The sequence below is a fragment of the Numenius arquata genome, chromosome 1 (assembly GCF_964106895.1).
Source record: "Numenius arquata chromosome 1, bNumArq3.hap1.1, whole genome shotgun sequence".
Taxonomy (NCBI): Eukaryota; Metazoa; Chordata; class Aves; order Charadriiformes; family Scolopacidae; genus Numenius; species Numenius arquata.
This window is the reverse complement of record NC_133576.1, coordinates 121431629-121458292: the sequence shown is the minus strand read 5'-3', so window position 1 is coordinate 121458292 and position 26664 is coordinate 121431629. Positions and strand designations below refer to the sequence as shown.

The 26664-nt window shown below is 39.3% G+C and overlaps 2 protein-coding genes across 2 annotated transcripts in view; one reads left to right on the top strand and one right to left on the bottom strand.

The window, feature by feature from the left end:
• The first annotated feature begins 47 nt into the window (after positions 1 to 47).
• MRPL57 (mitochondrial ribosomal protein L57) lies at positions 48 to 359 on the top strand. The gene has a single exon (XM_074156551.1). The coding sequence runs from the start codon at positions 48 to 50 to the stop codon at positions 357 to 359; it is 312 nt and encodes a 103-aa protein (XP_074012652.1).
• Positions 360 to 5903: 5544 nt separating this feature from the next.
• Positions 5904 to 26664, bottom strand: part of ZDHHC20 (zDHHC palmitoyltransferase 20) — a 44661-nt gene continuing 23900 nt past the window's right edge. Inside the window, exons 4-13 of the mRNA XM_074168202.1 lie at positions 23820 to 23940; positions 22706 to 22775; positions 21494 to 21526; positions 20523 to 20643; positions 13974 to 14106; positions 12245 to 12371; positions 10902 to 10991; positions 9638 to 9753; positions 9197 to 9274; positions 5904 to 6953 (exon numbers count right to left, since the gene is read on the bottom strand). Coding sequence (XP_074024303.1) covers positions 9237 to 9274; positions 9638 to 9753; positions 10902 to 10991; positions 12245 to 12371; positions 13974 to 14106; positions 20523 to 20643; positions 21494 to 21526; positions 22706 to 22775; positions 23820 to 23940 — 849 coding nt within the window. The 3' untranslated portion in view covers positions 5904 to 6953; positions 9197 to 9236. The remainder of the gene's footprint in view (positions 6954 to 9196; positions 9275 to 9637; positions 9754 to 10901; positions 10992 to 12244; positions 12372 to 13973; positions 14107 to 20522; positions 20644 to 21493; positions 21527 to 22705; positions 22776 to 23819; positions 23941 to 26664) is intronic.

The window sequence follows — 26664 nt, the reverse complement described above, 5'->3', positions numbered from 1 at the left end:
CCCAATGTAATGAGCATTTTATTTTTTTGTCTATATTTTAAGGCATAATGTTTTTAACAACAGTACTGCTCCGCAAGAGAATTCCTGGAAAACAATGGATTGGAAAATACAGGAAACCTAGAGCGGTTACCGTTTCAATGAAGCAAGCAATGATCCGAAGGCTGGAAATTGAAGCAGAGAATGAATATTGGCTGAGTCGACCTTACCTGACACAGGAACAGGAGTACAAACATAACACAGAAGAGAGACGTGCAAGGTGGGAAGCTTACAAAAGACTGGTGACAGCCAAGTTTCCTGAGCATAGATACATGAGTGATCATTTAGACCACTTAAATGTGACGAAAAAGTGGACATCTTGAATAATACGTTTATTTTTGGCACGTATTATGCACTACCATGGTATCTGCTGTTGTACCTATTATGGTAGTTCTGTAATTCAATAGAATAAGCGTAGATGACACGTGAGACTTTGTTACGGTATACAAAATCTTACATTAAAAGTAGTCGTACAGAAGAGTGTATATTTTCTTACTGCTGTCACTTTAGAAAAAGACAGTTCTTTCTGTGGCTCCCTACCGTCTGCCTGCCTTCTGTTCTCCAGGGGTTTTCCGTAACTCAGTGTGCGTTACCAAGTGCTGTGATGATGATTTGAACTAGATGTTAAAGCTTCACTAATTCCCCTTTGAAAGCTGGAACACGCTTGCTCTGTTGAAAGGGATTGTGTGCTGGTACTGACCAGATGGCTCTTACGCTCCCTGTCCCTTCTGAAGGGACACTTCTGTACATGTTAATACTCGAGATGTGACTGATGGCACTTACACGCTGCTGACTTCATCAGGCATGTGAAGACCAAGATGAACTAGAATGACAAAGTTAGGTGTATGTGGCTGGAACTGAAGGAAAATTGTAAAATGTTCCTGTTTTTTTAAACTTTCTGGAAGGAACCATTGAATTTAAATCTGTTATTGTCATGTCAGCAGCAACTTGGGTGTTCCTGCCCTCTCTTACAGAGATTATTTCTGATCTGAAAGGAACACAGCTGACTGGCAATCTGATTTCTAAGTCATGTTTAGTGTCCTGAAGGAACATAGTCAGCCACAAGTTAGAGTTGTTTTATTTCCCCTCTCAAGACCCAAGTGACCTGGAAGATGTGTCAGGAGTGAGTGTAAGCTTAGGTTTGATGCAGCTGGAGTGTAAAAATTGTGGAACAATTACAAACTCTTTCCTAGGCAGGCAGTTTTTCTCACTGATCTAAAACACACATGCTACAGCTGAGCAATTTTCAGATTCTTTCACATTTATTAAGTTGATGTTGCATTCACTGATGAGTTCAAGTGTCAAGTCCCTTCATATTTTCTCTCTTTGGAAAAGATGCCTAAAATGGTACAACTTTTTTTTATTTAAACATGAATTATACTTCAGAGAAGTACGAACAGCTCTGAACACTGTTGTACAAAATCCTGAATGCACTTTCAATGGTTATAAATGGCTTAAGATAACATTTACAGAAAAGTATACATACGGGGAAACTGCACAATACAATTAAAACATGATGGAACTTCCAGGCAAAGCAATGTGATTTTATATTTAATTCATTTTATAAAAGCCCATTTTAAAAAGTTACTTCAAGTATTAAACTAGAAATGGCAACGTGTTTTCTCTGTGCATAGGACTAGTCCTATCTGCAACATACAAAAACTTACAATAAATGTGTCATTATTACATACACCTTTTACACTTCACTTCCAACTTGAATACAGCTCATTACAAGTTTCGGCAGCACAATTGAAACTAACTGTGGAAGTAGAACAGCTGGGACATTGTGATTAGTGCAAATGTTGATGACCCTTGCTGGCAAATACAATAATAATTGCAGCGATAGCCCAGGGATGTTTAATTCATCCAAGTTAAAAAGGGGAGAGGGAGAGAGGGCAGATTTTGAACAGCAGGATCGCTGCCTCTTTCTGGGCTGCTCTTGATTGTGAATTGCCGTTCAGAAAGATTTAAGTTTCTGAGAATAAAGCTGATGGCAAGGGGTTGAGGGAGAGGAGAACTCAAGAGAAACGTGCCGAGCATGGAAGTTGTCAGCCAGGCGATGTAAAGGGAAGGGACTCTGCCTGTCACCATTAATGCTTTGGTGCGAGTAGAGGTGATCCCAGTGCTTCATCCCGACCCATCCGCCTGTCTGCTGTGCACATGCTCTCTGTGTCTTGGGGGAGAAAAATGGGGACACCCCTCTCCCCCCCCCCAAAACAAAGCAAACAATCCTGTAAACATTATCGGACTTCACTACCTAATGGAAACAAGATTCAAGTAATTGCTGCAGAAAACAAACAACCAAACACCAGGTTTAATCAGCAATAAAACTAACTACAACTTGCAGCTTCATTACATTTCATGACAGTTACGTAGTTAAGAAAAATGCATATAAAAAGCTGTCTGTATATATACAAAATAAATTGATAGAAATGAGTGTAGTAAATGAGTTCAGTATTGTAACAAATCACTTTATATGCAGCTGCTCTCTTTGGTGCCATTTAGGGATAGAAGAGCCTCGGATGTTGCATACCTGGCTATTTTTTAGGTACTGTGAAAGATGTGTTCTTGATCTGCACTGAGTTGAAGTAGCTGCTATTTGGAGCCTCTGTAAATGCATACCTGAATCCCCCAATTGTGTACAATTTTAGACGGTGTCCTCAGAGAACATATACTATGAAGCTCAAAGTTTGTTTTTTTGTTGTGTTTTTTTTTATTTATTTATTTTTAATCAGCATGACCAGTGCTCCAGATCTAGGCAGCTCTGGTTAATTTCTGTCAGTCAATGCACCTCCTGGTAAATCTGCCAGACGCCAGCGCTGCTGCAAGCGCTGCTTTTTGCCTCCTCTTGGGGCTCTGGTGAGCTACAACTGGACCATACTTCAGCTACATCAAGAAAGTCGAGTGCATATTGCATGGTATTGAACTTAACCAAACCTTCCAAACCCCAACAGATTATTTACAATACAGAAGAGCCACACAAGACCAAACGAGGGAAGAAACAGTACCTGAAAACAGTAGGCATTTAAGCAGTCTGGAGACCAGGCCCAGTTTCTACGACCAGCACACCACCAGCAGCTTGGTACCTGCAAATTCCACACTCAAGGGGCAGCTTTAACAAAAACGTTACCATAATTTCCACTCAAATAACTAAAAATAAAAGTGCCTGAAGTCCCTCTAAAATAACCCTCCGAATGTTTAAAGTGGAAGTTTTCAATCAAAGGGTTATGATGCACCTAACGCGACACTGCAATCTTGGCATAATACTGTTGGAAATGAGTGGTGACAGAAACCTACACTCCTCTTCCTGCCCTCCTCATATAACATGCCTTTGGTAGGAGCAGCAATTATGTATATCTTGTACAGACTGTGAATAATCACTGTGAGAAAAAAAACCCACCAGTATTAGCTGTTTTAAGTAGTTTTAAGAATTCTTGTCAATTTATGGATCTCCTTGCCTCATCTCCACCAGGACAGGTTTATCATCTTAATTAATTTCAGAAATCTGGAGAAGAAATCACACAGAAATCTTGCCCCTGCGTCAGGCTTTTCTCCTCACACTGGGAGTTTTATGTCATTTTGTGTGTGTGACTCCTGTGTGTATGTGGATTTTTTTTAAAAAGAAAAAAGCAGTAAGAAATACTAAAGCATAGTTTGTAATTGCAGCCAAAGTCAACCATCCTACAGTAACTACAATACTACTTTTGGCTTGCAATAGGAATTATTTTGATGGCTCTAAAAGCTTAAGGGCTGTTATTTTTAGTGACGATCTAGGTATTTTCAAGACTTGCTGATACAGAGTAGGTTAAAAGCACAAAACCAGCATGTACCCAGCACCTTGTCCAGTTTTTTTCTCAGGATCTATCTCCCATTCGGGCCTCCTGAACAGGCAGGGCTGCCCCTCCCGCTGCATTCCCTGGAAGTTTTCAGCTCTTCAGCGCATGGGCCAAAAGGATCTATGTCCTGGAGCACCCCTACACCCCCCTGCCTCTGCTGGGCGCGATACCTAAGTCTGTTTGCATCTCAACAGCCAAACAGCAGTTTGTTCTCACCAACTTTTTAATTCCTGGCTTGCTCCCTCCTTTTGCCTTTCCCAGTCTTTGATACAGCACAGAGTGTCCTTGCTTACGGCTCAGGAGCTGGCAGGACACAGCTCAAAGACAGAAGACGTCATCCTGCCACCTTAGATGTGGTACCTCCTCCACAGCCAGGGCCTGCCAGGAAAACCTGACTCCCCAGTCCCACTCACTGGTGGGCCCTTAGAGCTCATCAATACAATTCCCTTAAAGAACTTAATTCCTTCCTATCAGTCTGGGGTTTCTCTTAGTAACCAGTTCTCTGGAAAGAGAAAAGGGGGAAGGGGCAGAGGGTTAGGGGGGAGGAATGTGTAAGATTCATATTTGAATCATTTTACTACATGTCATATTTGTCAAAGTGACTTTTCAGTAACGCCTGCTTTTACACCAACAGTAACTCTGGCCTCAAGAGTACCCTAAACACACTGCTCTCCTCCTTTTCTTATCTGACACATGAGAAAAATCTGGGATAAAATGTAGCCGTGATCTCCACAAAGATGTCAAAATAACAGCTCTTCATGAAAAGCCACAGGAACGTCCACCAGATGTGCAAAGGAACCGGCTTCAGAAGACCAGCATTTGCTACAGAACACACATGGATTTAGCCCAGTCTGTTTACTTGCAGTTTTTCCTGTAGATGAACTATCCTGACTTAAGAAATCAAACAAGTTATAGTGATGATAGCCTACAGTATATTTACATTCATGTGGGGGTATATTGAGCACTTTGGGGTGTGTGTGTGATATTTACCATATTAGAGACCTAGATTTTGCTTATAGTTCTGTTAGAGGATGACTGTGCATGTGTGATCTCAGATGCAAGACACTGATGCAGTAAAAGCCAGATGATACCCCAGGCCCTCCGTTAACAGCTGCACCAGTGCTTGGGACTGCAGATTTTGGAATTCAGAACGAGCCATCTGAACTTGCAGTCTTCTGTCTCTCTGGTCTTCCCCAAGAAATTCTGCTGGTGCAGTACTGCTCACTGTTTGAGAAGAAAAAGCTGAACCTTTCAGATTAATGGGTAGCAAATGGTTTAGTAAGTTTTGAAAGCAGCAAATGCAAAATTTCTTGTACAGTTTGAAGATACATTCTGCAACTTTTATAAAACATGCAAGTTTGGACTACTACTTCTGTCTCAAGAACATCCAACAGTGACCAAAGCATGTTCATAGGTTCTCAAAGTGTTCTTGTTCTAGAAGATTAATGTCTAAGAAAAATTTATTCTTTCCAAAGACAAAAAATACTTGTTTTAAACCTTACAGTATATTTGATACCTTAGTATCTCCATCATAAACATATTTGAATTAAGTAGCAATCAGCCTGGGAGAGAAACCAAACAGGTTCTTTCGGTCCAGATCAACTCTGCTACTACCTTCAGTCTCAAAAAGGCTCATGTCTATTTGTAATCAGCATCAACTGAACATCAGAAAAGTTACAGACAGGAAAAGAGTATTTGTCACTTTTTCCAGGTGCAGAATTCCAATACCACCCAAAGATGAGTTAGCAGTCTTCTCTACAGAGGAGCGAGGGGAAAAAAACCCATGTTGCTTGCTGTAGATCTTGAGCTTAGGAGGGACTTCATTCCTCACACAAGAAATACATTTTGCCTTTTGTGAAGAGGTACATCACTGCACAAAACACTCAATCTTCAGCAATGTCAGCATCACTTCAACTGGACTTGAAAGTGGCAGACTAAAGCATACAAATTTTCAGTGTGTTAACACAGATGTATGATTGGACACTAATTTTCTCTTAAGTACTTTGCATTTGTTTAAATGGTACTTTAGAACCAATAAAAACTTGTGCCTTTATTAAAAAGATAAAACAAAAGTATAAAACAGTATTTATAAACCATCAGGAGTCCCATAGAAAAAGCAGTACTCTTCCAGTTCCATTTTCTAACAACACACAACTGCAGTAAGATTTTTCTCAGGGGTACTTTACCATTTTGTTACTGCCTCATACAGAACACTGCAGACATTAACAGAAAATGTAACAATCATTAATTCCTTTTTGGATTGGCTTTTCTTTGTATGCTGATAGACAACTGCTGGAAAGTAACAATCCATGTTTTTTCAACTAAAAACCAAGTTTGCATCTTTGAGCTCTATTCTTGATATGGTTAAATAAACCGAGTTAAAATGATGAGGTGGCTCAATCCCATAGCAAAAAAGCAACACCCAAGTAAAAGGCTTTTACGTTGTTGGCATTGCCTTGCTCCAAAGCACAGCTAGTAGAAGGAATCCTCAGTCCCGAAAGACCTGGAGAGCTATGACCATGTGGTAGACTGGTTAGTAGAAAGAGGGGAGAAGACATCAGCCAGTTCCTTCCCCGTCACCTGGTGTTTGAACTATGCACAGTTGCACTTCAGACTCACCAGCCATGCTCTATGTTGATTTCTCTCTCTTTTTTTTTTTTCCTTTTCCTTTTTTCTTTCTTTCTGTACCTTGGAGACCTGCTATGGAAGTGATTTCTGCAGTGCCTAAGGTATGAAGTTTGCCCGTGGGGAGGTAGGAGTCTCTGCAATCTACCCCCACCACTGCAGCATAACAGAAATGCATAGTTCCCACTCTGGACCTTGTGCATCCAAGCAGGGCACTTCAGGATTTGGCCCTTTGGTAGCAGTATGTAATTCAGTGTTGCATAAATGCACATTAAGAATCTTAAGGCATCTGTCTTAACTTCCCTGCTCTGCAATAGTGCTTACAAGAATCCATTGTACTGTGCAGAAATTTGTATTTCTTGTCTCTTCCTAAAATGTTCATGTTCCATTTTTTACTGATCAACTTCTTCCAAACAAAATTAAGTAATATTCAAGCACAAAATGTGTTGCAGAAACCTAGTGAAACAAAAAAGGTAATTAGTGGAATTATACCATTAGCTTTCAAAATACAGGAAATACTGCATTACAAGAACGCAGCTGGGTAACGTGTAATTTACAGACTCCTGGTTCAGGGCAGCGGTTAAGGTAACTTCAACTCATAATTAGGCTTCTGGGAGGTGTGGGGTTTGTTGTTTTTTTTAAACCTCTTATGTTTTAGAAGATTATCTGCACTAAGAACATCAATCCATCACCACTGACCTGTGGCTAAAGTCTGTTGGATCCCTGATTCCAAGAAACGCTCATTCATTTTAAATTACATTGTTATGGGGACAGAAGTGATATTTGCCTAAGTAAGGCTGGGGGACTGGCCTTCTTTTGCAAATCACGCTCTTTTCTCTAGAATAATCTGGGAATTTTACTTGGCAGCCATAACTTCGATTGCTTCTGCTGTGTGTTACAGGCATAAAATTGAAAAATACAACTGTCAGTCTGTTACAGGGTACGTGAAAGCGCATAGAACAGATGTTGGATCTCACAGCTATTGCACAGTTCCTTACAGTTGCAGAGGGACTGGAATTAACCACCTTGGCCTACAAAAACTGTGATCAAATCAAACTGAACTCAGAACAGCTGAAATGTTGTGCTACTGAGTTAACCATTATTTGAAATAGCACATAACAAAATGCTTTTGTGTTGGGTGCAATTATGCACTACTTCCTTATACAACTTTTAAAACTACAGCAGTGTGGGCAAGTGCGACAACGTACACAATCTTCCTTTACTAAATTTGGCCTGACTTTAGGAAAAGAGGATAGAAAATAAATTTATCCCAAACTATTATCAGTTAATTGTCTAGCCTAAGCCAGTGACTTATGCTCCTTCTCTAGGACAGTGGAAACAAAGATTGAGACCTGTCTATAATACCCTATCAAAGGCTGCTGGGATGAACTGCTCTCAGAAGCTACCTAGTCCTTTCTATGAAGAACAGAAAAGCCTTAATAAGCTGTTTAGATCAGATTAGTTTTTATATAGCTAGAGGCTGGAAGGAGTCCCTTGCTTGAGACTTGCACATGTCCCTCGCACATTTATATAAAGTGTTAAGAAAAGTTGCAAAGGGAAAACTCATCATCGGTGGGTTCTCATGGTTGAGCAGGTTTTTTAGAAGCACCACTGACTTGTCTAATTTTGGTTTTGTATGAGTTTACACTGAGCAGTCTGACCAACTTCAGTCCAAGCATCACACCATCCTCCACAAAGGCGTTCCAGACAGGTTTTTTTTTCTTGAAAACAAACAAAACCCCTACATCCCCACTAAAACAATGATTCTAGATCAGAAGGCTTATTTAAAAAAAAAACCAAACATAAAAATTAAGTGATCCTAAAATTACTGAGCTCACAAAACTCAAATATTGTGTTTTCTTTCCAAAGAAAATGGGAATTCCTTCCAAGTTGTGTCTCCACTTTTTTTTGGGGGGGAGGGTGGGGTGCAGTGCAGGGGAACACAAAAAGGCAGAGAGGGTGAATGACCCAGCCCTCAGCCTCTATGGTTGCTAGTTGGCCAAATAAGATTTGTTTCTCTTGCAGACAGAAATATTTAATGGGAGCTTATAAACTCACCACAGCATGAAGTTAACATAAAAGAGGTCTAATTTAGTCACTGGAAATACACTAAGGGAAGTTCTCATATATGCAGCAGCACTCATTGTATTTCCTGAATGCAAAGTATGTGCTGAGCTCTTACATAAAAGAAAATCACTGTCAATTCCACGTATGACAAAGCAGTCTGTATGCAGACACCTGTATTTACCTATTGACCTCCCTTCCTCATGCACACACAGCTTCTTAAGGTATAAAATGAGAGCACAGCCCACCAATATATGATTAAAAGACAGTTAAGGAGTTTTTCCTTAAGAACATCGCTTCCTCAAGACAGTACTTCATCTTGAAATTGCCCGTTTAAGCAGATTAGATTCTTTTCCCTGGTCAGGTAACAAATCCAGCACTGCCCACTTCACTCCACTTTACAGGATTAGTCTGACTCATCTCAGATCTAGCCAGCCCATATTTCCTGCACTACAGCATTACTCCCATTCTTGTCTTCTGGACAGCCATCCTGAGTTTTATTTAGACTTTTCTATTACTCATCCAACATCAGAGGACTCCTCTGCATTCCACAACTAGTGACTTTTGACTTCAAGATGTCTATTTTAATTTACTTATACATATACAGAAATGACAATCAATTATGTTGGTCTTACCTGTTTCTCACTGAGATGGTTGTTTAGTAATAAGCTGAGATCAGCTTTCCAATGAAACTATAATATGCTTTTTTGCACCTAAAATGTGAGAAAATCTCAATTATGTGTTTTCACAGATTTGCACAAGAAATAGCAAAGACTTCAAACCAGAAAGCACATTTATCGTGTTGTGCCTATTTTAGGAAAAAATTTTCCTCCCCCTCATCAAACGTAAAAAGATTGAAAATCTCATAACAGGAAGTGAGAAAGTGAGAATTATCTATTACTTTAGTGTAATAATTCAGTTTTGATTAGAGCATGAGACACAAGTTAGCCTTAATTTATAAGCATGCTGACTTGATTCTATGGAACAAATTTTCTTCTACTTGACTCCAACCAATTCCTGAGGACTTTTTAGGTCAAAAAAGGGAAACCCCCACCACTAACAAAACCATAAGCTACCTGATTTAACATTTTCCTCTTCAGGGCCACTTTCCACCCACTGACTGTCACTGGCTAGCAACCGATTTTGTGATTCACTGAGTGGTCGAGGAGGAAAGGTCTGATTGGCGCCAGAGCTGAAAAGTAAGCAAAGTCAACAGGAATTCTGTAATAGCAAGTAGCTGTTTATGCCAGACATTTCTAGAACAGTGAAATTACTTAAGAGCAAAACAATCAAAAACCTCTACACTGCCAACTAAAAATGGGCCCCTGCCCCCAACCCTAATTCTCCTATAGGCTTGTGCCAGTCATCAGCCTAAACCCTTACCTGACATAGGCCACTCAGAGTTCTAATGGATAAAAAAGCACAGACTGATACACAAGAAATGCCATACTGACAACAATGCTACTGCGACACAGGTAGAAAGAAAACCTAACCAGAACTGTCTGGAAGAACAATGTAATGCATTTTATCCCATCAGTAAATGCTTGGGTCTTCTGCTGAACGTCTTCCTAACGCAAAAGGACACTGCTGCTTGCACAAAGGTCTTGGGTAAATTCCACAGATTATGTTGCACTGGGAGCAATTTCTTCTCAGTCTTGCCTTTGAACCTCCCCTAATGCCTAATAACTCAGGTCCCTGCTGTTGACAGCAACCTTCAGCTACAAATTCACCAAACTATACTGAAGATTTCTAAAATGGCAAATGTAAACACCCCCAGAAGTTTCACAAACTCCCGTGTCTTTGAATCTAAAGCAGGCTTCCTGAAAATACACTGAAGATACAAAACATGCAAATTTAGAGGGATAGAAAGTAATGAGCTAAAAACCCTGCAGTGCTAAAAAACAGCAACAGCCCGAGTGATCCACCTCTCTTGCAAACTGTGTCTCAGCTTCCCTTGTTTAAGCATGCTGGAGGAAGTGAAATACAAATAATACCTTGTCTTTCTCTCATTCAAAAATATATCTTAACCTTTTTTTCCCACGGACAATTATTCAGTCTTCCCTAAGACTTTTTTGATGGTTGTTAAGAGCCAGTAAGCTCTCTTACTTCCTGTATTACTGCTTCTTTAGAGCCACAGCCTCTGTTACAGGTCAAAACCAAGAAACAGACTTTCTGCATCAAGCAGCACCATTTTTTTTAAGTCTTGATCTATTCTGTCCTTTTCTGAAAACTTACAAACTCACTCTGATGATGACAAGAAGTATAAAAAACTAAAAAATAATTTTGAAACAATTTTTTTCTCCAGATGGAGTACACTAGTATTTTAAATGCTATAGTTACCTTTTGGCAGGTTCATTTTGGCTTGAGACAGTAAGTTGCTCTGGATCCATAATCACCAAACGAGTCGGAAAATTACATCCGTCACCCAAACTAAACCAGAAACAAAGATTCAAATCACTGTTTGTAGTTGACTTACATTAATGGAACAAGCATGCATGCAAAAGGCAAACACTTCAGGCTCAAATCAATTACTGAGTGCAGTACTGAAATCCAGACCTGAGCAAGGCAGTTCTACCACTAAGCCGGATGATCAGTTAATTAAATCTTGGAGTTCAAATGATTCCCACCCTATCACTCAGGATGCATTGCTGAGCACAGCACTAGTCCATGTATTTCAGAAACATCACTGTGTTTCTGTAGCCCTAGTCTTCCCCCAACCACTGTGCACAGGTAGTCAGACTATCTGGTATTCATAACCCCAGCAGCTATAGCATAAATAATATTCTGGTGGCCATGCTTTCCCCTCCACCCATCATTTTGAGGTTAGCTAACCCTTTCTGTTAAAGCAAATTTAATCAGGATAAAATCCAGTGGCAAAACAGAATGATTCGTCTACAATATAGCTTCTGTCTTTTTTTTGTCACATGAAAAGTCAGGGTAGTTTAGCAAACAGCTGAGGCAACTTAAGATCCTGTTATTACCTCTGCTGATTGCTACCAGACCTCAGCTTCACAAATGGGTTCACCAACTAACACACAACACCCCAAAAGCAGTGCTGAAACATGGCACCTACTTTGTTCTGCTGACTTTCTGGAGTGGTGGGAGTGGGCAGCAGGTTAGTCTTGCTTCATCAAGCTTCTCTGATGCTTGTCTGCAACTCCCTAACACTGGCTCAACTGAAGTTTTAAAACCAGCATCTTGCATCATATCAGAATTTTTTTTTGCACTGTTGCTTATCTACATGCACTTTCTCAGGCAGCTTTTAGTACTGAAACTGTCAGCAACAGGAAAGCTGTCAAGTTTTTTCAGGGGTAAGAGGGAGTGTTTTTAAACTAAAGTTTCAATGCAGCTGGAGTTCAAGCATTTGGACCTCCTATGAGGTGCTGATTTCTGCTGTGTAATCACACACTAATGCTACCACCAATTTTTAAATACACTTCTTAAAGCTTTCCAATCTTCCGTATTTAGAAGGCTCTTCTCACTGAGGCTCTTCTCTTTGAATGAAAACAGTGTGCAGAGTTTGCTCAGTTTTCTCCTGCACATCTTCCCTACACCAATATTCATTGTGCAGGATTTACAAGTTGGCTTTTCAGTTGTGTTTGTTTTTTTTAAGAGAAGGGGAAGCAAGGTGAGAGTCACAGAATCAACTTATTCCCCAATTCATTCCCATTCAGACAGAATACCTGGTAAAGATAGGGAGTAGCCAATACTTCTTTTCATCTCCGAAAACCTCCCTCAGATTTTTGCTGCATCCAAGAGAAAAGCCATTTTTATCAGGGCCATTTCGAAATGTGGGTGCACGGAATGTTTCTGTAAAAGAAAAACATGCAATATCTCTAGAGTGATAAGGAGTCAAGGGAAACAAATAAACAGCCTCAAACTTCTCAATTGTTAAAACAGTGTTGGTCAAGCTGAGATGATCTTGATGCTTATTATATGGGAAAAAAAAGTCACCTCAAATAATTAGAGAGCATAAAAAAAAATCACAGGCTTAAATAACAAAAATAGAAATGAGAAGTAAGAAAGTTCACATAAGTGGAACAGTCATCTATCTCTCCTTATATTTAACATAAGGTCTGAGACAGAGATAAGTACCATCAGCATGCCAAAGAAACTACATCCCTCATTTATTGATAGGTAGCTCTCTCTTTGGCCTGTGAAGCCTTCTCTTCTAGAAGCAATTTACCATAAGCACTACTGGACCTAAACTCATATATAATAGTTTTTTCCACTTGTGTCAAGGTCTGAAGTTAAGAGCATCCCGTGGTATCAGAGAAAGATAAGATCTATTATATTAGAAACACAGACATACACAAACTATAGCAAACCACCACCATTTTTCTAGATGGGTTACACCCTTGGCCAAGAACTGAGAGGACTCATTGCTCTCACCACACCAACAGCTTGCCTTTTTACAGTCATGATCCAGAAAGTAAATGAAGTACTGAGTGTGCTGCCAATTATGACCACTGACTTTTGGGCACAGAAGATGCTATAATTTTCTTCAAAGCTAAAGAAGAGACTGTGAATATTCCTTAGCTGTAGATATGTCAAGAGAAAAAGGACTCAAACAATCCTCCTGTCGAGCAATCAAAAAAATTCCTTTTTCTCTATCAAAAAGTTCTAGCAACTTGAAAATTATGTCAATTTCAATCAACCCACTTAATTTTGAGGACCGAGATTTAACTTCCATTGAAAGGTGTAAGATATCGACTTACACGGTTGTGGAAATACCCACCAGTCCCTATCCTCCCTGCCCTGCAAAAAACACTTTCAAAAATGCATTAGCAAGAACTTCAGATATTTTAACTAATGCACACAACTTGCTTATGCTGGTCAATGCCATGTAAAGCATTTGGGCATAGAAGCTATGGGAATCTCTTCTATTATTTAGGAAACGTGCAGCAGTGTTTCCATTTTTGCTGCATTACTTTTACAAGCCACTTCCTAATAGCAAAGTCTCAATTTTATTTCAAAGGATTTAGGAATATTCTTTTGGATCTGGTTCAAAACGTAGTGCGTTCAAATACAGTAGAGCCTTCACCTTCGTTGGGGCCACCCAGCTACTCACAGTATTCTAACAACAGGGTCACTGCCGAGTAGCAATTGTGTTACATACTTAACACTGTATAAAAACACAACAAAAATGCAGTGCTTTGGTGATCTCAAAAATACAAACAAAAGAAATTAACATTTATCATGAATCCACATACTTGGCTCCAGCAGAGGACCCCTACACATGCTTCATTTTCCCATATATTTCACCTTTAATTACTTTCACCAAATATGCTTCTTACTGCACAGTATTTAAAAATTCCGTTTATGTGTGATGGCATATCCTGTAGGCCTCACATTTTCATCAAGTTGTTGGCTTTCTGGACAAGGAACAGTTGCATATTTCAATTAACTGACCTATGGTTGATCTGTTTTTGCCAACTAGCCAGCAGTGGTAGCTGAAGAGTGACAGTATGCTGATGAAGAACATGGCTGCCACAAAGAAAAGGAATAGTACGTGGAATTTTGCATGGGTATCTGGCAATTCATTCTGGGGAGAAAGAGAGAAAGAGATTAATATGTTAACACTTTTTAGCAACTAATGCAATATTATTGCTAAACATTTTCTGCCACGCCCATTCTGCTATAGGTCTTTCACCTCACTTTACACAAAGGAAAAAAAGCACCCCTTCCATCCAAGTTTAGTGGCGTGACTGCATGTCCATCTGTTTGATAGCACTGCGTATTGTCGAGGGCTATTTTTATATGCACAGTAGGGGGCAAGGAAAAAAAATTCCTATTCGAAAAAACATTAACTGTGCAGCCACACCCAAAGAGACATGGAGAAAACACGTTCTAAATCACTTTCTTTGAAGGGAAGAAAATACAACAGAAACTCCCAAACCCTTTCCTCACAAGGTAATAATACTGAACCTACTTCTGAACTACTGTAAGGAATGTAAAAGGGAATCACAGAATGATATGGGGTTGGAAGGGACCTCTGGAGATCAACCAGTCCAACCCCCCTGCCAGAGCAGGTCCACCAAGAGCAGGTTGCACAGGAACGTGTTCAGGCGGGTTTTGAATGTCTCCAGAGATGGAGACTCTACCACCTCTCTGGGCAGCCCGTTCCAGTGCTCTGCCACCCTCAAAGTACAGAAGTTCCTCAAAAATGGCTGTCATACTGCGTTTCCAAGACTTAACAACTCCTAGACAACACCTGGGACAGATCTTCAATTTTTGATGATCTCTAAGGTTTAGGGAACAACCAGCATGTACCTAGCAAAACAAATTTGCCATGCCCAATGAGGCAGAAGTGATTCACCAGAAAGATCTACATGAAAAACAATTTCAGTACAACCACCATATAAAAAACAACCTCCCACCCATACTCTACAGTTGATTCCACCCCCAAACCCATTTTTAGGCTTGCACTTTCAAGAGGCCAATGGGATTTGTAACAATACTATTCTAGTTCTATATCCTCAAAATCACAGTACTTTTAAGTAGTTGACCTTTAACAGCACTATGAAAGCAGAGAAGCTATTTTTATTCAGCTCTTTAGTTAGCATTTTTGCCATTACTTTTTCCATTAGCTCATTTAGTATACCCACTTATCTAAGGCTGATTTTTTTTTTTAAAGACTAAAACACATTTCAATTAAGATCAAGTGCACATAGGTATATCTATGACCCTGTACACTGCCTATATTCATAGGCAAGAGATTACAAGTCTCCTTCCTTCTATGACGGTGTAAATAGCTACCATGAATGACTGGATTAGAAAAGTTATAGTAGGAACAGTATTTAAATAATTACAGCAACATTGGATTTTACCTTTGGACAATTCTCTGCAGCTTTCCTGCGGCAAAGCTTTGCGCAAACAAAGACAATTTATTAAACACTAGTATTATGTTAAGACGAAGTGTTTGAAAACAGCACAGGCTTTGTTAAGAAATAAATGGTTGGGGTGCAACACGTGCTCTCGGACGTGCCGAGTTCCAATGCCCATCAGCAGCCTTAGCCCCTGTTCTCCAAGCGAATGGAGGGGAGAGTACTTAACAGCGCACCGCTAACTTCCAAGGCATGAAATTTTCTACTGAAGCATAGAAGTACTACTATTCAGACTGTGGCTGGAAGACTTTCAAGAGGTTCCTCAGCTTGAGCAGCATGACCACACCAGGTGCATTCTTTCCTAGTTGTTTCCATCACAAGTAAGGTTAATGTGAATATTCCGTATGATGAAACCATTCATAAAGGTCTGAAAAGCTCAGAATACTCCAGAGGTATAAAGCAAAATCTTTCTCACTTCAGAACATATCTATTGCCATTAGATGTAGTTTCAGTCAAAAACGTAAAAAAAAAAAAAAAAAAAAAAAATTGCCATTCTTTGCATAATTTTCATTGTTTAAAAAAATAACCCTTAACATGGCACTACAGGTTTTCTTCTTCCCAATATTGTTCAACATTGAGATTTGTTTGTGGGATGTATCTTTAGCATAACATCTGAAATTGAACCAGTACTTAAGAAAATAAAGCAAGGAACAGGAAAGCTTAGTTTAAATTAGCTTTTAAATTCCACACTTTATACCTAAAGAGTGGTATTAGCCATCTTAGCTAAGATGCTAGCGCTTAATGAATCTATTGTAGACAAGATGTATGGCTTTTAAGTTACATTAATCTGTGCAGAAAACCTAGGGAGAGCTCAAGCCTTTCACCTTGGAGTTGGGCAGAACATACAGCATTTTCAAAAATGCTGGCTACCATCACATCATACTAGAGGAAGCAAATGATGGCAGAGTCCAGCTCTCTGAACTGCTGTCTAAATTCAATTTCATTATTTAATGCCTTTTTTTTTTGGATGCAGTTTTGCTTGGTTTGTGCAACAGTCCCTTCTCCCCTCTGCTGTAGGGGTATGTTGTATTTTGTGATCCCTTGAAATCAAGGCTAGCAAAATACATACTCCCAATTGCTGCTTATTCCTAAACTTCACGTTAAAGCTGTGATGATTTTTCCTACCTTAGAGCACACTGCAGTGTTTCCCAGTTTCCTAACTGATTTTTGTAACTTCTATTTTTATGACTCTTGGAATTGCATATTTAAATAAAATAGTTCTCTATAAAGAATTCTCAGCCCAGTTGATTTCGAAGCTCAAAGAGCAGTAGCAGCTTAGTCTTTGTGTATTTTCTGTGGGTCAGAAAATAAAAGTTTATTCCAGTCGCATCTTCCTAAGAGAGCAGCTCTATAACCTGGAGAAGGATTTTTTTGAATTATGCACAATTAATCTGCATGATCCCCAGGGAGCATTTACATCTTCTGACCACATAGTGTCAGCCACTGGTTTAAAGTTCTTGAATGTTCAGTTGCAGAACTGAAGCAGCTTTTAAAAAAGGACAATTCCTTTCTGGAGAGAGCTTTGAGTGCTTCTAACAGTTGTGTTCTAGCAGCAGTCCGCATGCCACAGCACGTGAAAAGAGAATGAAACTTCAGACATTTGTTATTTAAAATCATTATGCTCAGCAGCAGCACAGAAGCAGAGACTTGCAGGTGAGAGAGCTGCAGAGCTTACAAAGGGAGGCAATTCGCACAATAAAATTTGGGCTACTCGGCACACATAATAGACTGAAGCCAGTCACTATTCTAAAGAGTCCCCTACAAACTCTTTCACAAGCACAGAATCATTTGAGCATATGTCAGGTCACAAAAAACCTCAAACAAAACCCCCAGCCAAAAAAAGTGCTGTCAGAGCTTGACTCATTACTCATCTTTTAGTAGGTAGGTCTAGCTTCAATCTAGAAAAAAATCAGAAGATGTGGGGTATGTCTTTATGTGTATATTCAAGAGGAATGAGTTCCAAGTAAGGATCTGGAATCACTCTCTTTTTTTTTGGTTGTGGGTTGTTTTTTTTTGTTGTTGATACAATCAAAGTTTTGCAGAAGCCTGTGCTGTCTACCTGGAACATACACCACATCCTTCAATTAGCTATACTCAGGATTGCCAAAATAATTTGGAAGACAATGAAAGACACTGAAAACAGCTGGAAAATATACAAGTTTCAATGGGGAGGGAGTGCAGCAAGGATGAGAGTACCACCATGCACTGTATAAACAAAGCACTGAGGACTGGGCGTTCAGCCAGTGCTGGTGTTTGTGTCAAATACATTTGGATAAACCGAGGCTTTATCTGCTCATCTTTAACAACTTCCTAGGTACAAATAAAAATTTCATGAGTACAGGGAAAGTAGTTGTGAGTAGAAAATAAGGAGTCATTCATGTTCCCTTGATCTACAAAACAGATTTTAACATCCACATCAGCCTGTGAGCCTGCAGTAAACATTTACAGCCCGTGTGGCTGCTCCACCACTGCATGAACACGATCAAGATCTTTCGTTAGCACTTCTGCATAGTGCATGAAAGATACTATGTGAAAGTCTCGCACGTGCAAGTGGGAAACACAAAGACTTTTTTTTCCAACAGAAGAGGTAGGTAGGTAGCATGTCTCACAATGTGTGCAAGTATCCGCATATGTGTGTTGTGTCTCCATGCAAGTATTAACAATACAAAACAATGGACTGCTAAATTTTGTGCAGTTGTCATGTACACCTTCACCAACTCATACTACAAGTTCTGAAGTGACCACGGCTACACTCCCCAAGAAGGAGCTCAACTTCCATCCCAACACTGGATATATACAGCAGCTTGTTGCACACCTTCTCTGAAAAACATCTATGAGGAAGCAAAAAGAAATACCACCTTCTGAAGGGATGCCATAACATTTCTGACAGTCAAGCTTTGGGGGGGGGAGAAAGCAACATCTAGAGAGCCTCAACAGGAAATGTCAAAAAAGTAATCTGTCCGATGTGACAGCAGACAATGCTGCGCATTAGCAATATACTGAAGCAGTCCAGTGACAGCACGTGTCAGCAGTGCTCTGCTCTCGTCTGGGTACAGATGTAGAACCTTTCAGGACTGTACTGGGCAGTCAACAGCACTTGCCTAAAAGCTAGAGACACACTAATTTTTGCAAGCCTACATGATTACGGTGCTGCCACCTCTTTCCAGAAGCCTACTTCAATCAGGGTATTTAAGATCAGAGGGATAATAGCTTTGTGGAATGAGTGACTTGATACCACTAAAGTGAGTCAGAGACCTACTCTAATGATAAGATCGTGGCATCACCAAATTCTGTCTTGGAAGTAACCAGAAATGAAAGCAACAAGTGCAAGCACACAACTACATTGTCTATTGTCACATTTCAGAAGTAGCCCATTCTTGCAGGAAGCACTTTAAACAACTGAATCATTAAAAAAAATGAATCCCTTTTAAGTTTACTTCCTCTGCTTAAGGGTCCACTTCAACAATGTGTCCGATGGGCTTTGGAAGAGGCTTGCTGCAAATGCTGGTATTAAATGTTCATTGTGGTCAGATGTCCTGCAGACTTTTGTGGCACTAACAATTATGAAGTGAGGTGACAAAGCAAATTAATTTTCTTTGCTCAAGCACTGACTGGTAAATATGTAAGAGCGCATCTACAGTTTCATTAGAAATTGCATATGAAGCACTGGAAAGCAGCCAGGCAGATGTTTGGGAGTGGCACATTCACAAATTAAAAATTTAACTATTTACAGTCAGGCAAGAGTGAACAGCAGACTCAGACCATTTAATTTGAAGTATCTGTTAAGCCACAGCTATGACAAATACTTTTATGGCTTTCATCTCACACAATACTGACAGCTCAATTCCCACAGCTTCTTGCTCTCCAGTGACAGGCCGCTATACAGAACTGACAGACTATGAAAAACATAGTACTTTTGTGTTCATCTAAGCCTATGGGTCTGATCTGCCAATGTAGGTACTTTTTGCACCATTTAGCTTACCTGTCTAATGCCAACTCTCTCAAAGTACAGCTATTCTGAATACTTGATCAAGCTTCTCTTACCCTGACTTGGCAACATCTTTTTGCTCCAGTAAAGGTTGTTTCTACAGCTACAGATAATGACTGCTTTTCCCAGCTACTCTGACAGCAGCTAATGTCTAAGAAATATACGTGCTGTTATTTACTTATAAAGATGCGATGGAGAGCCTTCCAATTACAGTGATTTTTCCCATGCTAGTTAATGGAAACTGATTAAGAGAATTCTGATGCTAACTCTTCTGTGCAGAGACAGGAAGGCACAGTACAAGGTTTTGGAGATGAAAGGGAACAACACCAGAAGACAATGTTCAGCCTTGAATGTGACTGGAAGAAACCTGATAGGAAGAATGTAACGCTGACGTACAAGGATGCTTGCCCTTCACATAAGTTTTATTAAATCTAGTAAGATGCATGTACGTGTATTGATCATTTGATGACTGATAACAGTTGCAAGGAAGATGTATATCATTAACACTGTATGTATCTTAGCGTTCTACCCATATCAGATCGATAAAAGCCACTAGTATGAAGTTCAGACACGCCTATGTAAGGAATCCAAAACAGAGCTCAGTCAGTTCCCAAGAAATTAATTCGCCTTATCTGGTAGCAGTTTATCCATAAACAAGTCTAGGAAGATACAAAGCTGTTATTTATATTTCACATTTGTCAGTAGTTTTATATATACATGCATGTGTGTATATATATACATATATATATAATTGTTTGATATAGCCAGTTCTTTCTGTATCTACATATCTATATTCAATAGTCTCAAAAAAACCTTAGCTGTGCCACTTGATTTTGATGGAGGAGAGAAATTGCATAGTGTCCTCATTGGAACTTCTTCCCCCAATTACTCATCCTGGGCAGTTTAATACATTTAATTCATTAATATTCAGAAGGTTCTCCTGCTTCAGTCGCTTCAATTGATGCTGTTAATGGTAATGAACTATGGGACAGAGTAAATGGTGAGTGACAACATGCTGATGCAGCCTCCAATAACACATGCAAGATTAAACAAATGAACAACAACAAAAAAAGCCTTAGAACTTACTGTCCAAAACTTTATGAAGTACTGCAAGACTGTAGCAGCAACAAACAGACAGTACAGTAAGGAATACATTAAAAACAGGAGGAAGAATTTGTAGTTAGAAAATCCCACACAATTATTCACCCTAGAAGGAGGGGAAAGAGAAAGAGGTTACTATGATATACAAAAAATAAAATAAAATAAAACCCAATACATTCAGCTTTTGCAGAGCATAACATGTGTATGATGTCAGTGGTATGTCCAAAACAGTCAGCCACTAGTCTTTCAGAAGCATTTTAAGCCACCATTTTGAATGAAGTCTCTTTCCTCAGGCCAAATTATCTGGGCCCCTCACATAAATTTTGCACACCCCCCCCTCCCCCTGAAGTTCTACAGGACATGACATGAGCTGGCAAAGCGTATGATACATACAGTCTGTATAGGAAGCGTCTCACACACTATGAACTAACTGCTCATTGTGGAAGATAATACATGCCTCTCCATCAATTTCAGCGGAAGTTGCTTCGGTTACAAAACCACCTTCAAGTCAACTACTGACAGCAGTACTTTTATAGGGATAGCAGATAACATTTATACTGACTACCAGTGAATACAAACTGCAGAAGAGTAACTGTCTGAGTGGGTCTTATGATCTAGAATCAAGAGCTGATTTTCACAGTGTAGTGGGTGTCTCCTGTCCTGGTACCAATATCAAACTAAGCAAAAGAAAGAAATGCTGTTTCCTCACAGATCTCGTTAATGCCAGGGTTTCTCTGTATAAGGAGAAACTGCATTATTTGGGCTACTGGCCCTACAACTCTATGTTGCAACACACATTAGGAACAAGAATTATTTTCACATATTAAAGCCTCAAGAAGTTCTGTGAAAATCAAATTTTACTTCAAAGTTGCATTTTTGAAGCCGCATCTAATTCATCATGTAGGATCTAATTTACCATTATTATATTGATTTTTATTTTTTTTAAATAAACTTACCATGGACAGTGGTGGTCCATTTTTAGTACACATCTGAAAGAGATAATTTCCAGGAAATTAAAGCAAAAAATACATTTTCTTTCTAAGACACATACTTTTTGCTTCTACAGGTTCAGGGGGTTGTGTTGTTTTGGCTTTTAAAAGTGTTTTGCTCCACTGTATCTTTTTCAAGTCCTTCTCTTTCATGCCAATTCTCTGCATTATAGCAGCCATCCTTTTACCCAAAAGGATCAAGTGAGATTCAGAAGAGTCATGAAGACAGTCTCTTAAATTAACACGGGGAGCATTACTGAGTAACGCCATGTAATAGTTTATTACGGCACACTAGTTTTATATGCACATCGAGAGAAAACAAATCCAAATCCTTTAGAGTTGTGTGGATAAAGTATGCTAGCCTGGCATTCACTTCAACTAAGTCTGCCTTAGGGCTATTTTTGCTACCTTTTCTTGTTTGCTGCTTGCTTGTTTGTTTTTTAAAGCTGAGGAAAAGAGCAGCACAGCGGATAATTTGAATAGTCCACGTGCCATTTTCACCCAACTTTAGTATAAGGACTGATACTAGACATTTCAGACACACATTCACTGTATTTGCTAATAAATAGGATTTTAGCCAAAAGATGTGTATTAGGTTCTTTAGTTAACTAGATTTCCCTCAAGCTCAGACTACTGAAGTCTCACCCATAGCCTCAGCCTTCAGTGCCCGTACAGACTTCTCTAATGATTCAGAATGAGGCTAGGGAATAGCAGTGATGTCTTTGAAATGGTTAAGGCATGTAATTCCACTGTCAATCTTTGAGATAAAGATTTTTAGTATTATTAGTACCACACATCTGTTTCAAGTCAGCAGAAGCAAGATAGAATAAGAGTTCTATGATATGCATTTGCTAGTGCTAGCATCTCAGACCTGCCTTTCTTTACTTTCCTTCAATTGCTGACTTTTTTTTTATTTTTATTTTTAAATATAAGCACTGTTTTACAAATCTACAAGCAGATTTCCTAAAACGTTCTGCCACTGAATAATGGGGCTGCAATAATAATATTGCACCAACAGGAGGAACTTTGCTCTCATGAAATCCAGGTACTGAGGCTCTGAGAGAGGAACAAATAGTAGAACCTGCTGTTATGCAAGGGCTGCCATGTTGAAGACATGAACACACTAAAGTCATGATCGCAAGGGAGAGAAAGCCCATCATTTCAGATTCAGTAACTTACATGTCACATGCAGAACAGTGGTGGCAGCGGTCAGGTTTGATTAGCTGGCATCGATCACAGTATCTGATTGCTGCATTCAAGTGGCAAGGGTTAAATCATTAGAACTCATTTAATTTTACAAACGCTTTCCCCCTTAACATGAACTGAATCTTCAAGAGCTTCCTGCCCTCCCCTCATCTTCCCTGGATATTTTTAAACAAGCCTTCAGGCTCTTTTCAATGGAAATAAGACACTAGCACAGGCAGTTTGAAAAGAGGAGGAAAGCCAACACCTACAGCTAAGCAGAACTGCTTAAGAGCTGGCAAGAGCTTCCCAGACCACTCCAGGAACTTAAGACTGGAATTCCCTTACAGGGAGGCTTGTATTCAAAAAAAGCCAGGTGTCCTTAAGACTTTGGAAAGTAACAGTAAACTTTGGTAACAGTTATTCTGAGTAGTTTATGTTTTTGGAAAACTCTACAGCCTTGCTAGTTTCAAGGAAGAGAAACAGATGTATATACATATAAAAGCTAGATTTTTTAAATGAATATACATAAGTATAAGGCAGCAGTTTCACAGATCATTCATATATAAGTTGGAATAAGAATGCCTATACATTTACATTTGCCTGTAAAGGCAAATACAGAAATAGCTCATAGCTAGCTTTGTACTGAATTACAGATGGGAATGAAACATTTACTCATTCTTAAACTCTAGCCTTAAGTATGACGTTTCTCCTCCTGCTGAACTGATACAGCTCAGAAAAATAAGTTTAAAGGGGGATATAAATAATTATAAAATTTAGTAAGAAGTTGTATTTTCTCTATTTCTAGCTGTATTTTTTTGCCATGTTTATTTTTTATAGCCACAATTAGAGATAAATGTTGCCTCCTATCTGCTTGCTAGAACAGGATTTTTATTTTTTTTAAATTCAAAATACTGGCTACGTGTTGAGATCCTCAGACAAAGGACTGCAGTTTCTACTGAGGGAAAAAAACCCAGCCCAAACAAATAACAAAACAAGCTCATGGCCTTTGCAATATGTGCTTAATAGATTGTTCATGCAGTGACATCAAATGAATTTCACCGACTTAAACCAGCAGCTTCAGGAGCACAGAATTATCTTTACATCTCACCTCTCGATGCTGTTGTCGTATAGATAGGCAAGTCTTTAGCAGCTCTTCTCAAAATCTCCTGCTGGGATTCTGGTCTCTCTTCTTTTTCATATTGTTCTTTATCAGCTTTTGACAAGCAGAACTAGGAGGGAAGGAGAAAAAGGAATCAAGGGAAGAGATTAATTGTTACTTTGTGTTCTAGTCAAGCTCCAAGGAAAAGACTCTATGTATCTTAATCCTATGTCTTTGGACAACTCCGTCCCACTGACCCAAAAAGCCCCACAAAATTAAGAACACTACAGGAATGACAGAAGATCCTCAAAACTCCATGATCGTCCTGGGCAGATTTTTAAAAAGTAATCTTTATCTCTCTTCCATTTTCTATGGCATTTTCCCTTCAACACAAAGGAAGCCAGAGACTCAGGGGAGTTTTAAGAAGGCACAACCTTTCCTTTAACTCTGGATAAGCATAAATTAAGTGAACTGTGAAAAAGAGGAACATGCAACAGTCCTTTGCTGCTACAGGGCACTAAAGTTCTCTTATCCCACTTCCACTCTCAGACTTAGAGAGGGGTACAAGCCAGAGGGGGAAAAAAAGAGGGGGGTTGGCAGGCTTCATGACTTCAGCACAGAAGTTGAAAGAGCTCAACTAGAATTTTTACTTGGGAGTAGTCCACGCTAGTCTCAAAATCCATGAGCTGTATTGGAAGCAACCTTCAGCAAAGCCTGTACAGTTTCAGAGAGTTACAATTCTGAGTAAAGCATGAGGAGCATTCCTGTTGAAGCCTCACCGAGATGTAAAGCTTTACCAGAAGACCTGGAGAGAATTTACTTGTTTGTGAAACACTAACTTTGCTATCCACTGAAATTATGAGCTTTACCATTAAGCCCCACAAAACCCAGTGTGCTGACAAGCCCCTGCAGAGCTGGGGCTGAACTCACTATTTCCTTTGGTATTTTTCTGTTCTGAAGCACTTTTCAACTCTGAGCTTCCTGCATGGACTACAAGAGCCCTTTTTATGAGTGCACATAGACAAAGTATTCATGGTAGTGAGTGGAAAATGCTGTGTGTGCAACTGGAACAAAAACTGGCTTAGTGTGGCTTAATATGACCATATTTTCCTACCAAGAACATGTATATGATTAGTTCACATGGATTTTCCTCTCATCCTGTACTTTTTCGTCTTTTGGATTATAGTCAGTTGGCAAGCAACAATGAAGACTTCACTTACAGAAAGGAGGAAGCAGCAAGACATTGCTGCAATTTCTCTGCGTTATTTCCTAATCCAGAATGCAAATAAATTGCCTGATATCTCCCAGAACCTAGTGAAGTCTCTTGTTTCATATAGTATCATCCCAGTTATTGAGCCTGCCCACCATGCAACGGTGAAGCATGAAACATAATCCCCTTTTAAATAATCAGAAACTAGGATCAATATATGCGAAGAGTGAAATTAAAGTTTAACATTTCAGTCATCACCAAGAGTTTGATCTCATTTTTTAATATCCGTCTCTAAGATAGATATTTACTCAAATATGAAAACTGGAGATGCTCACATAAAAAGTTTAAGACAGACAGGAAGCATCATGCCAGCAGACAGCAGTGCAATATGCCTTCCTCCCTATTGCCCTTGCAAGTCTCCTAGGTGACCAAAGACCTGCAATCAAGCAGAGGTGGCATTAAACATGAAATGCTACTTCTAGATGACATTTCTATGGCAAAACATTAATGTGCAGAAAAATCATAACATTCAAAACCCTTTTAATTTGTCCAAATAACATCATAACATTACTCCAAAAATCCTGGATAGGACTTTTTTCCAAACAGCTATATTTCTGTTCTAATTTCAGAAATTAAGAGGGCACACAGCCTCTTTGGACAATGGCAAGATATGTTCAAAGACATCAAGAGTTGTCTGTTACCACATAGCTAACAGAATTTCCAGTGAGGTTCCAGCAGTTCTTATTGAAAACAGAAAGAGTCCCTTTGTTTTCTTCCTCTTCCTGGATCTTGTATAATGTTGATTGTTCTTATTCTTATGACAAATGTACAGGGATTACACTTAGACAACAGCAGCTGCAGAATCTTTTTTTAGTTCAATAGTAAGATCACAGGATGCTATTTGTTTTGCAAGAATGGCTAATTTGAATGACTAAAAATATATACATTTACACTCTCATACAATGGGGAGATTCTGAATTTGGATTTTGTTTTTAAGTATTCACTGGTACGTGAACAGAAGGGACTTGCCCAGAGAGAGAGAAAAAGTGGTGATGATTTTTTTTTTGTTTGGTTTGTTTTTGTGGGTTTTTTGTTGTGGGTTTTTTGTTGTTTGCTATTGTGGGTTTGTTTGTTTTTTTCTTTTTTAAGCTAGCCCTAGAAGAAAGTTGTATTAAATCTGATCAACCTCCACACCTGATACAGGAAATACTCATTACATGCCACATGCCCAAAGCACCCCTTTCACTCACTGACTATGAAAAGCTTGCTACAACGTTACTGCACCTACAGGATGAGTACTGTCAGAAGTTTTCTATTATTGAAGAATCCAAGCTGACAGTAACGTTACCAGGCATTAGCTTTATAAGCAGCTCTAGTTCATACAGCTTTACAAAACTGCAATAACATGGTTCCAAACACATTTTAATTAGCTAACCTGCTTAGCTGCTTCCTGTAGAAACATCCCAAATAAAGCCGAAACAAATCACCCTGAAGACAAGTCCCTTTGAATTTTTGGGTTTAACAATTAATTACTACTCTTTTTTTTCTTAGCTGAACAGCAGAATAGTCTTTAGCTTTTTTCACTTTATATTCTGCAGCTTTCTAAGATACAGATCTCTAAGCCATAATTAAGTGCTGCAGAGC

Excerpts from the sequence above, each read along its gene's own strand:
- MRPL57 (XM_074156551.1), top strand. The coding sequence starts at position 48 with ATGTTTTTAACAACAGTACTGCTCCGCAAGAGAATTCCTGGAAAACAA.